The sequence below is a fragment of the Pteronotus mesoamericanus genome, unplaced genomic scaffold (assembly GCF_021234165.1).
Source record: "Pteronotus mesoamericanus isolate MK-2021 breed Mesoamerican mustached bat unplaced genomic scaffold, CSHL_Meso_final contig_116, whole genome shotgun sequence".
Taxonomy (NCBI): Eukaryota; Metazoa; Chordata; class Mammalia; order Chiroptera; family Mormoopidae; genus Pteronotus; species Pteronotus mesoamericanus.
Window position 1 is genome coordinate 30,663,155 of NW_026555027.1, and position 12,135 is coordinate 30,675,289.

At 37.6% G+C, this 12,135-nt stretch overlaps 1 protein-coding gene across 1 annotated transcript in view; it reads right to left on the reverse strand.

Annotated features, from left to right (window-relative positions):
• Positions 1 to 12,135, reverse strand: part of WDR49 (WD repeat domain 49) — a 127,672-nt gene that overhangs the window by 65,404 nt on the left and 50,133 nt on the right. Inside the window, 2 exon segments of the mRNA XM_054575642.1 lie at positions 7,018 to 7,049; positions 7,052 to 7,250. Of these exon segments, the coding sequence (XP_054431617.1) occupies positions 7,018 to 7,049; positions 7,052 to 7,250 (231 nt within the window).

The window sequence follows — 12,135 nt, forward strand, 5'->3', positions numbered from 1 at the left end:
GGGTATATATAGTCCATGAATGAAATAATTCATAAACTGAACTTCATTAATTTAAAAATCTCTGCTCTGCTTTGCAACACACACTGTCAAGAGAATGAAAAGACATGCCACAGACTGAAAGAAAATATTTGTGAAAGATATATTCTTGAGGTACTATTATTTAAAATACACAAAGACCTCTTAAAATTAAAAAATGAAAAACTAACGAACCCACTTCGAAAACGGGCCAAAGACCTTAACAGACCTCACCAGAGAAGGTAAACAAATGGCAAATAATATATAAAAAGATGCTCCACATGCAATGTCATCAGGAAGGGGCATAGTGAAGCAATAATGTGATACTGCACATTAGAATGACGTAAGTCTGGAACACTGGCAACACCAATCACTGACAAAGATGCAGAGCAATGGGGTCATTACTTCATTGCTGATAGGAAAGCAAGATGGTACAGTCACTTTAGAAGTCAACTGGCAATTTTTTACAAAACTAAACATGCTCTTACTATACAATCCAACAATCAAGATCCTTGGAATTTACCGTAGAGTTGAAAATTTATGTCCACAGAAATGCCTGCACACAAATGGTTAACAGCTTTATTCATAATTGCCATGCTGAAAACAACCAAGACATCCTTCAGTAGGTGAATGAATAAATAAACTCGTACATCCATAGGATGAAATATTATTTAGTGCTACAAAAGAGCTTTCGAGCCATTAAAATGTATAGAGGAAATGTAAATGCATATTGCATATTATTGAGTGAAAGAAGCCAATCTGAAAAGGCTACACACTATACGATTCCAACAAGATGGCATTCTGAAAAAGGCCAAACTATGTAGACAGTAAAAATATCAGTGATTGCCAAGGTTTAGGGGAGGGAGGTAAGAAGACAAGGTAGAGCATAGAAGATTTTTAGGACAGTGAAATTACTCTACATGATGATATAATGGTAGATACATGTTATTATATATTTGTCTAAACTCGCAGAATGTATAACACCAACTGTGAACCTTAATGTATACTGGTGACATTTGGTGATCAGGATGGGTCAATACAAGTTCGTCGGTTGTAACCAATGTACCATTCTTGTGGAGAATGTGAACGGCGGGGGAGGCTGTGCGTGTGGGAAGACAGAGGGTACTGGATATTTCTGAATCTTCTTCTCAATGTTGCTATGAACCTAAAAGGGTTCTTGGGAAAAAAAAGCTGAGCCTGTGACGATGTAATAGGCTGAGGAAAGGGCCCTCTCTTACCCTGCTGAGAGACTGAATGCAGTTTTTATGGAGATTTGATAATATCTATCAAGGTTACGGACATAAACAGTTTCTGACCAGTTCTAGGAAATTATTCTACAGATATTTCCTCTCCTGTGTCAAAATTTGTGTGTTCAAGGCTAAAAACTACTACATTACTTGTAATAGAAAAGTATCAGAATTAACCTAAATGCCTGTAAGAAGTGATTAACACAAAGTTTGGCAGACCCTTGTAATGGAGTACTTCGGGCTGTGAAAAAAAAGAAAGAACATGATTTTTAGGTAAAAAATTAAAATGATCTTTAAGCTGTATCATTAGATGAAAATCAATGTGCAGAGCAACGTTTCTGTGCATGTGACATGCTACCATTTACGAAAACATTTAAAATAAGATACTCTTAAAACGAATAATTATATATATTTAAAAGTGAGTACACAGATTTACTTGTGTATGACTAGAAGAACCCTGGAAGAGGCTTATGTAACTCATAAAACTGGTTGCCTTCAGGCCAGAAACTGAGCAGGTAGACTCAAGGATGACAGGGAACTTACCCTGTGTCTCCTGTTCTTTTGAGTTTTGTAACCCTGAAATATGTTATTCTTTCCCAGCTAATCACATTTAACCAAGCATAAGTGTGTATGCATGTGCTTGTGAGCGCGTGGATAGGTTTGGGTGTCACTTTAAGAATAGGGTACTTCTCATGTCTCCATCCAGTGATTAGACCTCACAGGCTCAGGACTGACATGAAACCGAGAGAAGCTTTAAGCTGGCTTGTGGAGAAAAGCCATGTTAACAGGACAGAGGTCACTTGGAGCCCAGCAATAAGGCAAGCAAGTGTTTGTCCAGTTCTGTTCGAAAGACAAACAATAATTTCACCTTAAATACAAGCACTAAAGAGCTATCTGCCTTGTAAGGTGGAGATAAGTTTCCCTTCAGTTTGTCAGCTTACCTTTTCTCAGATTTTATAATTACCAAGGAAACTACAAATTGAATTATTTAGATTCTCAGAAATCTTAATTCACCCAAATAATGATGTATAGAAAAAAGGATAGGAGATGCACTGTTACCAAAAAATTGTAACCCAGTCTCACTTTTAGTGAATGATGCCGTGTTATGTTTCTTGTGATAGTGTGAGAAGGAGAGTCGGTATTCGAGAGACAGCACCACCCGGGATCGTGTGAGGAAGGTCCAGGCTTCGCACCGTCAGAGCCCACACCGCATGCTGGGATGTGGAACCCACTGGGGCGCTCGGAGCCCTGCAGGGGCAGCCGGGCAGCACCGTCTGTCACATCTCTCCGTGTAACCATGTGTGTGATGAATATGTTTACTCTTAGAGATTGGATAAAACGGTAAGATTATGAGAAGCAATTTGTGTATCAAATTATATACTGTGCATATATTTTAACCTGAAAAGTCATTTCTAAGATTTTACCCTAGAGAACTAAAGTCATGAGCATGAATATAGTTATGTACAAAAAAAATTGTAATAGCAAAATTCTCATCAAGGCAAATTGCTCAGTAAATGATGATACATACCTACAGTGGGATATGTGCTGCCTTTTAAAAATGATGAAATAAATCTACATTCAGACACAAGGAAATACATTTTAATCTATTATTGAATAAAAGTAGATTACTGAACCATATTTATGTGAAATATTCTGTGCACAGAGATATTTAGAACATGATGATATTTAGTTTTTTATTTGAGCTTGACTGTATTGTTTTAATTTCTTATAAGCATGTAACATTTTACAAAAATTAAGTTACTTCAATAACAAAACTAATAAAGAGGATTGCCTGGCAAAATTTGATGACACCAAAATGTCTAGCCAGACTAAAAGGGTGTCCAAGGTGCGAAACAAACTGAAATATTATGTGTTTTACAAAACCACATTAACCCACATCATTAGGGTGGGAGCCATAGTAATAACTCCAAAACTTTATCCATTCATGTTTACATCTACAAATATATTTTTTAAAGTTTCCTAAAATTGATGGGTTTTTAAGAAACACTTCATTTAAGAACACAGTGCAAAGACATTTTATTAGAACTGCCTCCAGGATATTGAGTTACTTTGATTCTTTCAAAATTGTACATTCCAGGGCCTCCCTCATCCTGTCCCTGCTTGTCCTGCCGCCGGCTGTGAGGGCAAGCTTTGCAGAGTGAAGCAAAGCATGCAGTTCTTTCTAAGAGGCTTTGCGTGGCTTACCATCACTTTCTTAGATTACGATGCCAGGGTACCGAAAGCCAGAAAAATAAAGAAAAGTCAAAATAAAAGTGCTAAGTTGCTTTTATACAGGGATTGTGTTAGGTCCCCAAAGAAGCCAAATAGAATTAAATAATACTAACGTGTCGGCAACATGTTGAAACGACAACAGAAGAAAGGTGTTTCATTAATTTCAGACAAATAAAAAGTCTTAAAAAGAGACACAACGACCAGATAAAAAGAGCAAGCGTCAGTGAACTGAAAAAAGCCTGGGTTTCTTCTGCCCTTGGAATGAGACGTGGCAATCATTGATCAAGCCTAGCAGTGGGGCGATCAATCTGGTGCTCAGAAGAATGTTAGTTGTTGGAAAATAGAGATGGACGCCCGAGATCTTTCTCTTACACCAAAAACATAGGAGGAGAAAAAAAGAATGAGTTAAGTGTTTAACTAGAAAACAACTACAAATATGGCCAATGCTCAGAAAGCGATGAGATAAGCGTGGCTGGGGCTGTCCCTGGAGATTTCAGGACCTGACGGGACCAAAGCTGAGCCCCGGAACTAAATATTCATGAGCAGGAACTGCAATGGCTGAGGAGGGGGAGTCCAAACAATGTCCTCACCTCAAGGGTATTCCTGAACAGAAGCAGGGTAGGGACAAAGCCCAGTTCAGGGTCGCCTCCTTCTTCCTAACTTTTCTTGAAGTCTGCTTCCTCATGACACGTGATTAGAGGAAGACTAAGGACTATCAAGAAGTTAGCAACCAAAGAGGTGTCATAAAGCATCAACATTCAGCCTGAGGAACACAAGGGACCTGGGGGGGCCTTGCCAGGGCTGGCAGCTTGGGAGGAAGGAGCTGTCTCTGAAAGGCAGGCCATGCATGTGATGTCAGTGAGAGGCATTGCTGCCGCCATCCTGTCTCTGCCCCCACCAGCACACATATTTTTAAAAGTTAGTAAATTGAAACTTAGGCGTGGTAAGTAATCTGCCCAATATTTGAACTCTGACTGCTCTAACCCAGAGGTTCTCTAAACCTTTGATTTTGGGGTCCCTTTACACTTAAAATTATTGAAGAAGACAAATAGCTTTTATGCCTATGGAAGACATAAGTAGATACATACATACATATGTACACACCTACATACATACATATATAGAATAGGTAATTTACATAATTAGAACTTTAAACTGAGAATTTGCTAAGGTACAGGAATACAAAAACATACATTCCTTTGGACATCACAACAATGATGTAATCCCTCACTGCATAGCCTCTAGAAAACTCCACTCCACACTGATGGAGACAATGAGAATGAAAAAAGCACCCAACAAATTAATATTATGATGGAAAGAGTTTTGATCTCACAGATTCCCTGAGAGGATCTCAGTCCCCTGGGGTCTGAGATCACTCTGAGAATTAGTATTTTAACGCCAAGTCTGTACGTAAAAAATTTTCCAAGACCAGACTGCGGTGCCTTCAGTGAATGACCTTCACAATCTCTAAGCTCCCTTTACTGCTCCAGCTCCCACATTCACCAAGTGCTCCCACATTGGCCGCGCCAGAATGGCCCCCTTCCCTGTAATTGCACGGTGAGTGCCCCAGACTCTCGGCAGGGTCTCAGGTTGTATTTTCTGTCTGGAGCTATCTCCTTCTCCTCTGAAAGATTCTCCTTCCAGCTTCCAGGGCTCTGCTGAGATGTCATCCACCCCAGTCCCAGGCAGAATCGATCACCTGCTATGAGCAGCACTTTGCTCTTACCTCTACCTCATGATATTGAATTCCACTGTGGCCTTGAGAGTTGGTAATGGGTCTGCTTCCCCCTTTTTCATCCCCACAGTCCAGTCCTGAGGACCTACTGAGCAGTGAGCACCAGGAAGACACCCTGAACCTGCTCTTAAAGACTGAGTTTCCCTCAGTCCTGGCTCTTGGTATTTCTTCAAAGCTACTTTATTTGCTTTCTCTAGTTATTCTAAAATAATAAATACCACTGGTTGATGACACTGTGGGCAATACTGTTTTCTTTGACTTAACTGCCAATTCCTTTTTAATACTTATAAATATAATACGATGTTAAAGTGTTTCTTTATAACTTAGCAGCTAATAGTTAGGAAGCACTTACATATATGGTACCCAGCTCTATGTGCTTTATATACATATTAATGTTTTTAATTATTTACACTATCAACAGCAAAAATAAAGAGATATGAATACTCAGCTTAATTGTACAGTGATTTTTCCTACATCATATACCATATGTGCATACTCTCTCATTGCCTATAACTTGTATGTATTTGTGTTATTTTGGCTTTATCTTCACATCCTAAATGGAAGAGTCCAGATCTTCTTTGTGTCTCATTTCCCGAACTCCTCAGGAAATATTGCTCATCTTATGGCCAGGCAATAGAGGATCTTAACATCTAAGCACAAACCTAGCTTTTTAACTTTGCAGATCTCAATTAGCAAAATGTTCTCCTGGAAACAAATACATCGCTCAGTGGCCACCCGGGAGCCGTATGAACTGGTTGCCTTCATAAAGTTCAGTAAAACATTTATGGTGGAACAATTCCCACAGATGGAATTCAAAATGGATTGTTTTGTAAAGGAGTTTTATCTCCTAGAATAATCAGAACACAGAATGCTTGAAGTAGTGACATGACACCATACTCATTACTAACAAACAGCTTTCCGCCCCTTGCACAAAACCTGAACTCCTCAAGTCTGCCTGACTGCAGAGGCTTCTGCTGAAGGGAAGGCAAGGATGGGTTGGAGTTATTGTTTAATCGGCTGCGAGCTGGATAGTGGCAATCTTCTGGGCTCCTGCTGTGCTGTCACAATCATGCCTGAGGTGATCATGGCAGCAGAGGGGGGCCCGCTCCCTCCCTGAGACCCCCTACACTGGCCCTCCCTGTCGTCTAAGAAGGCCTGTGCTCTGGGCGGCACCTCTGCTCCAGGAGAGCAGGCTTCTTCATTGACATGCAGGTAGTGCTCCCATAAACAAAGGCTGCAGAGCTTCATTAAAGTGGTGGGGAGACAAACAGCACTCATGCTGCATACCAAGTGGCGCCACGTTTAACGGAATCATTTTATTATGAATACATTCCGGGCTGCCACTGTGAGCCGCTGGTGTAAAATATGCTGGCAAAATGGATCTCTGCTAATTACATTTCATGAATATTTCAGAACTTTCCACAGGGATACAGGAAGATGGTGTTCATAAAAGAAAATTTTACAACCAGGTTTACTTGCATTTCCCATCAAGGCCCAAGCTAGCAGGTAACAAAGATAAGTTCGATCACATTATGTGTTGTGTTTCTTTTAGCTGGAATATTGTCATTTCTTATAATTCTATCAGCGCTGCGGTGGTCACTGGCTGAAATGAAATCATCTTCAAATCCACCTGAACACACATTATTGCAGAAAAGCACATGCCTATTAACTCATTTCTTTCCCGCATTTCCTTTCCTATATTTGTCCTCAGTGACTTTAGATAGAATTAAGGAAATGAGCCTCTGGATACAGGGACATATTGGCAGAGTGACAGAAAAGCATCATTACCTGCTTCAAGACTGAATTGTAAAGGACACAGTGACTGCGTTCTTGGGGCTTTTCACTCTCTTGCTGGCTTCCCTCTCCATTGCCAGCAATGCTAGCTGGTGATCAAATGAGATGAAAAGTCGGCCATGGGCTTCATCAAAGTGGAAGAGGCATCTGAAGTCCTGGCATCTGGGGAAAGCACACACTGTTCGCTGGATGGAGAGCTGGTGCTGGACATCCGAGAGTCTCAAAACCTGGATGGAAAGTGGTAGAGTCATACGAGTAAGTCAAGAACGATTCTAATTTTTCGGGCAAATTTTTTCTGCCTCACCCTCATCCCCAGGCTGACAGCTGTTCCTCAGAGGGCTCTGATTGTTCACACTTCTGTCACAGCAGACTGCTTTTCCCTTGTCCATCTAAATACCTCATCAATTGTAATCTCCTCGAGGGAAGGGATTGTGTTGTGTCTCCGTCCCTGGAAAAGTGCCTGGCATTTAGTAGGGGCTGGTGGTAGGCAGACTAATGATCCCAAGAGACATCCCTGTCTTATTCCTGGAATGTGTGACTATGTCATCTTGCACAGTAAGAGGATTTCGCAGGTGTGACAAATTAACGACTTGAGGTGGAGAGATTATCCTGGATGATTTGGGTGAATCCAATGTAATCTCAAGGGAGCTGACTTTGAAGTTGGAGGAAGAGGGCCTGTAGCCAAGGAAGCTAGAAATAGCAAGGAAACATTTTTCCCCAGAGCCTCCACTAACACACTGATTTTAGCCCAGAACACAAAATAATTTTGTATTATTTCAAGCCAAGTCTGTAGTGATTTGTCAAAGTAGCAATAGAAAAATTATACAGCCTCTCTCTCTCTCTTCATATATACACCCATGTACATACATATATACATATATAATAAATGGTATTAAATGATATCAAGTTCAAATAATCCACAGATATTAGACTCTCACTGAAGCACAATCAAGATACAAAGATAAAACAAGATTACACAGAAAAATGCAAAGAGCAGCTTTGCAGATACAAGTGTTGCTGCTGTGAGTCATAGTACACAATTTACACAGGTGAGTGAGGGAAACTGAGTCAAAATGAAGACAGCGAAAAACCCATCCAAAGGGGACCAGCAGACAAGCCCTAGGGCCAGACTTCTTGGGTTCTAATTTTGGTTCTGTACTTCACTGTCAATTTATTCTACATGGTTATTCATCTAATTGCAGACCTCATATAATCTACAGTGATATTTATGCAAATGTTTCAAATATCTTGCAGAAATAATTATGCTTGATGTACATAGGGTAACCCCTCCATCTACCAACACTATAACAAACTTTAGCAGACATACTAAATTATTAAACAGCATTACCAATCCTTCTAGTCCCAAGAATACACAAGGTGGGGCAAATGTAGGTTTACAGTTGTTCATATAGAAAATAATACAATAATTAATAAATAATACAAAAATAAACTTGGTGCTCTATGTACTCACAACTTTTTCCCTAACTCGTATATTTATAAAGTAAATTGGTTTTCTTGGCAATAATTTTTTATTAAAGAACTTATTCCAGTTCTTAATCATTACTGAATTATTTTTATTTAAATATTCTGGAAGCTCTTCAGAAGATGTTTATCCTCAGAAACACAGATTCTACAAGAACCAAGATGTGCAAATAGATTTCAATGTGTTCTAAATATAAGTAAAATAAAGTATTTTTTGAATTTTAAAGCTCTAAGATTATTCCCAGTTAGATCTCAAACACTCATATAACTTACGACAGTCTTGCTCTCATTGTCCAAGATCCTGTCTTACTTAATATGGACCCTGTTCTAAAATATAAGAATTAATTTTATGTCAGAATAATAATTGGGGGCATAGTTGAATATAGATTAAAAATAACTCAACAGTTTTTAATGGACTATAATTCTCTCAGAATCATTTTCCACTGTGCTGTTCAAATAATTTATATTGGCTTTAATATCTCATTGACATTTAGTCATATAAATTAAATAAAAATATGAAATAGATGAGCAATAACCTCTCTAGTCTATGACAGGTTACTTCTTGCTATTAGTATTTAAAATTATAAATTTTTATCAGAATGTGTGTATTTGTTCATTTTTCTTAAAATACATTTTATTGTTTTTCTGTCCTTCTTTATCTGGAGAACTCTCTCAACTAATGATCCCACTAAGTCCACCTTCTATCTTCAATTCTTAAATTTTTCTCTTTGCTAAGAATCGAAGCAGCAGCACAGATGAACTGCCATGAGCGCGTGTAACGGTGTTCCAGCATTCTCCTAGAAATCATGCCATGGTGTGTGGCCTCCCATTAACCCTTCAACTTTCCCTGTACCACCACATTCCATGCCAGCGGTTTTAACCTTGACCTTAGAAACACCTGTGGTGCTTTAAAAATTATCTCTGCTTGGGTTCTTTTCCAAGGCCAATTCAATTAGAATCCTTTAAATTTCCCAGGTATTTCCTTTGTATTATATCCTAACTTCTCTACTTGGTTCTAAGGTCAATGCTAATCTCCTTAAACAAGAAAACTTAAGTCTCAGCTTAATCAGTAATATTATGTGGCTTGGCTTTAAACCAAATAACTGTCTTTCTTTCTTAATTAGTCTATATCCTTGTAATCATGAAAAATATCTCACATTAATTAAGTTTTATTAATCCAGTCCTTTGACAAATGTCACTTAAATATCTACTTAATATTTGTGAATCCTGGGTTTTCTTCTTTTATATTCAAGTTGACTTTTAGAAAAGAATTAAGCCACAGCTCAGAAAGGACTATACTTAATATCAACTTTTATTCTAGATATCTTAGAGGTTTTTTCTTTTCTTTGAGGGAGAAATATATAAATTAAGCAACACCTAAGCTTAAAAATTACAATTAAATAATCATTGTTTAAAAATATTTTCCACAAATTTTTGTCTAAACTGTACTATTTCTATTTATATCATGATAACTACTAAGAACTTATGATTTTGCCGACACTAAGATTTACCAAACAAAGTCCTTAAAATGCCATAATTTAGGACTCTCTACTTTATCTTCATTTTATATTATGAGGAATAAGTATCCAAGCTTACGATTTTATTTTATCAAGGTACAATTAAGCTATTCACATAAAGATGATGATAGCTTTTCTGCTTAATCTTTATCTTTTTTCAACTGTTAGCTGTTTAATAATGCAAATACTGTATTACTTATATACAGTAGGACTAGAAACCAGTGTATTGAGACTCCAGACATCCAGATTCTAGTTTTATCCTACTCAGTTTAGATATGGGATGATACCTCTCCATTCCCTCATCTTTCTACCAAATGGGCCCCTGTCAGCTCTGAAGTTCTGGCTATTTATTCTTGAATGTACTGAAATTCCCAACTCATTATCTACAGATTCCAAAATAACAACAATTCAAACAGACTCAGGCAGGTGTATCAGGAACAATGACTAAAGAAATGGACATCACCATGTTATCAGTTTAGTTCTCTTGAAGAATCCCCACTTTCTGTGGATGGGCAGAATCATTTCATATAGGCATAATAAAACTACAACAAACAACCCTGACCATATATGGCTCAGCTGGCTGGGCATCATACTGCAAAGAGAAATGTCACCAGTTTGATCCCTGGTCAGGGCACGTGCCTAGGTTGCCGGTTTGGACACTGTACAGGGTGCATAGGAGAGGCAACTGATGCTTCTCTCTCATATCTATGTTTCCGTCTCTCTCTTTCTCCCTCCTTTCCCCTCTTTCTAAAATAAGATCTTTTAAAAAACTATAACAAATAAATAATCAGTAAATAAAGGAGTAAATAAAATTGTCTTTACTTCCTTCCTTCAAAGCTACTGTTAGTATATTATTGAGTAAAGTGAAGAAGAAAGGAAGAAATGTAAAATGTTCAGGTTCATCCAAAAAATGAAATTTAAAGTGTTTAAATATAGTTCTATAAATATTACATTTATAAATGGATAACATCATAGATAAGATAGGTTTACGAATAGATACATGGATAATCTGTTTTCAGTGCAGTTTTGGAAGCCAGGTCAAGATTAGTTACATATTGGCAACATGTCCAAATATAATTCAAAGTAGTTAGGGAAAAGAAATGATAATTTCCTAATACTAATATAGGAGTGAGGGAAAAGTAGAAGGCAGGCTCAGTTGACTATGGACATGAGACTTGTTTGGTTTCATCAAATATTTATTACTAATTCCTGCCATCCTGTAGGAGATGGATATAAAATGACAATAAAAAGAGAGAAAATATGTATTGCTAGGGAGGATTTTGAGGACAGCCGCACAGCAGCTCAGATCTCCAGGCGTAATCCCCGAAAATGGGTAGCCTACTTGCACATAATAAGATAACAGGAACTGGAGCATTGTCTCTCCTGAATACACCTTTATGTGTTAACAAGTCTATTTACTTAGAATTAGGCCTTTGGATAATCCACAAAAGCATAATCAGTGAATACTTAAAGGTAATTTTGTTTGACATGATATGAGCTGGCAGAATGCCTCAGCTAACATTTTTATCTTAAAGTCATATAACAAATCTTCCTTTAAAAATATTTTCATCATTTTTCTGACACTTAGTCAAACAGGTTATTAGTCACAAATTAAAATCTTCTCTTGTGTTATCCATTTTTAAATTGTTGTCATAACCATTATTCTTCTCCTTTTTTTGTTTGTTCTTTTCAACAAAAATGAAAGAAGACATACAGCTTTAGGACCCAGATTTTTATGAAGTATCTGTTTGTGTATTCTGTCGTTGACACTGAAAAACTCAAAATGTCTTCTAACACTATGAATTGTTCTGTAGAAATCTCATTCATTTCCCAGTTCAAATCTGGTGATAAATCTAACTTACATCCACATCTTATTTCAGGTGCTTTCTTTTTTAGAACAAAAGTTCACTAAGGGAATTTTAAATTTTTGATTAAATTGCTTTTTTGCCATTCTCATTACTCACACATCACTGAAAAAAATATAACAGAATTTTTGCTGGTCTTCAAAAAAAAATTCTTTCTTTGCTTTTCAAAGATAACAGTTCTTCCTTTATTTTACAAAGTAAATTTTACCACTTGAAGTTTTTTCTTTCTTTTTTAAGCTACCTAATAT